The 1,595-nt window shown below is 34.8% G+C and overlaps 1 protein-coding gene across 1 annotated transcript in view; it reads left to right on the top strand.

Moving 5' to 3' along the window:
- The window catches only part of UBXN2A (UBX domain protein 2A), a 33,285-nt gene that overhangs the window by 14,702 nt on the left and 16,988 nt on the right, over positions 1 to 1,595 (top strand). The window contains exon 3 of the mRNA XM_012660443.1: positions 11 to 245. Within this exon, the coding sequence (XP_012515897.1) occupies positions 11 to 245 (235 nt within the window). The remainder of the gene's footprint in view (positions 1 to 10; positions 246 to 1,595) is intronic.

Below are 1,595 nucleotides of genomic sequence, written 5' to 3'. Positions count from 1 at the left end.
ATTTTATATTTTGATATATTATCCAATTCTTTTTGCATACAAAATATGTTTTTCAGGGAAAGAAAAAACAGTGGGAGCTTTATCATTTTGTTTCTTTGCCTTTTAAGGGAATTACCTTCAGAATTACAGGGAATTTTTAATAAAGAGGAGGTGGATGTTAAAGTTGAAGATAAGAAAAATGAAGTGTGTGTCTCCACGAAGCCTGTGTTTCAGCCCTTTTCAGGACAGGGTCACAGACTGGGAAGGTGAGTGTGCTTATTATCTGTATTTTCCATAAGCAGAGGCTGACTATTAATTCAGTCTGTCATTATTCTACCCATGTAGACCACATGTATGGAGCTTATTTTTCCCACTGGAAATGAGATTTTTTTATGTTAATTTTTATGAGGACTCCTAAGTCATATTTACCCTAGTGTATATTAATATCTGTTTACATTACACTGAAAAATTATGGAGGCTTTTTAGCTTTATCAAATTAAAAGGGCCTGGCTTATTAAGGACAGAATTCAATGAATAAATCCTCTTCTCTCCCTTGTGCCCACCACTTGAGCTTTGTCATGATGCTATGGAGTATATATGCTAGCTTTTAAAAATTGTTTTATGGTTTTTTTACCTTTTGAATATTATGGTTCTATTTTATAGTTACCAGTGCCTGTAACTCTTTGTGTTCTATGATCAGTATATGAATTTTGAGGTAATAAAAATGAAAATATGCCTGATAAAATTAGTATCAACATCAAAGCCTTAGGCTGGGCATGGTGGCTCACGCCTATAATCCCAGCACTCTGGGAAGCCGAGGCAGGAGGATTGCTTGAGCTCAGGAATTCGAGACCAGCCTGAGCAAGAGTAAGACCCCTGTCTCTACTAAAAATAGAAAAAAAATCAGCCAGACAACTAAAATTAGAAGAAATTAGCTGGGCATGGTGACAAGCGCCTGTAGTCCCAGCTACTGGGAGGCTGAGGCAGGAGGATTGCTTGAGCCCAGGAGTTGGAGGTTGCTGTGAGCTAGGCTGATGCCAGAGCACTCTAGCCCGGGCAGCAGAGTGAGACTCTGTCTCAAAAAACAAACAAACAAAAAGAAAAAACAATGTCAAAGCCTTTAGTTATTTTCAAGTTTTGCAGTTTTTATCATCTCTAACTATGCTTTATGACAGAATATGCAGAGATTAGGTACGGGAAAACTTTTGATTTTTATGAATTCTCATATTTTAGTTATCAAGATTGATAATACATATTCATCCACATACACAAAAATATCTGGATGTGTCTTTCCAGAATGATCAGGAAATACTTTATTTCTTTTCCTTTATAGTCCAAGGACTGCTCTCTATAGAGAATTTATAATTTCTTCAGAAATTTAACCTGGGCAGTAGATTAAAGTCCATAGATCCATGAATCATCTAAAATAATCTATTCTATAAAGCACTACTCAAATAATACAAGTAGTAATATATTTACGCAGCACTTTATAAGCTTAAAAATTATTTGGATATGTAAATTTCATTAGATTCTTAAAACTATCGTATATTGTGGACATTACTAATATATAATATGTTTATGCTATTATTGGGGAAACAGCTGTGACTTACAAAAAT

This window comes from Propithecus coquereli, unplaced genomic scaffold (assembly GCF_000956105.1).
Source record: "Propithecus coquereli isolate 6110/MARCELLA unplaced genomic scaffold, Pcoq_1.0 Scaffold668, whole genome shotgun sequence".
Taxonomy (NCBI): domain Eukaryota; kingdom Metazoa; phylum Chordata; class Mammalia; order Primates; family Indriidae; genus Propithecus; species Propithecus coquereli.
This window is presented reverse-complemented; position numbering and strand designations above follow the sequence as displayed.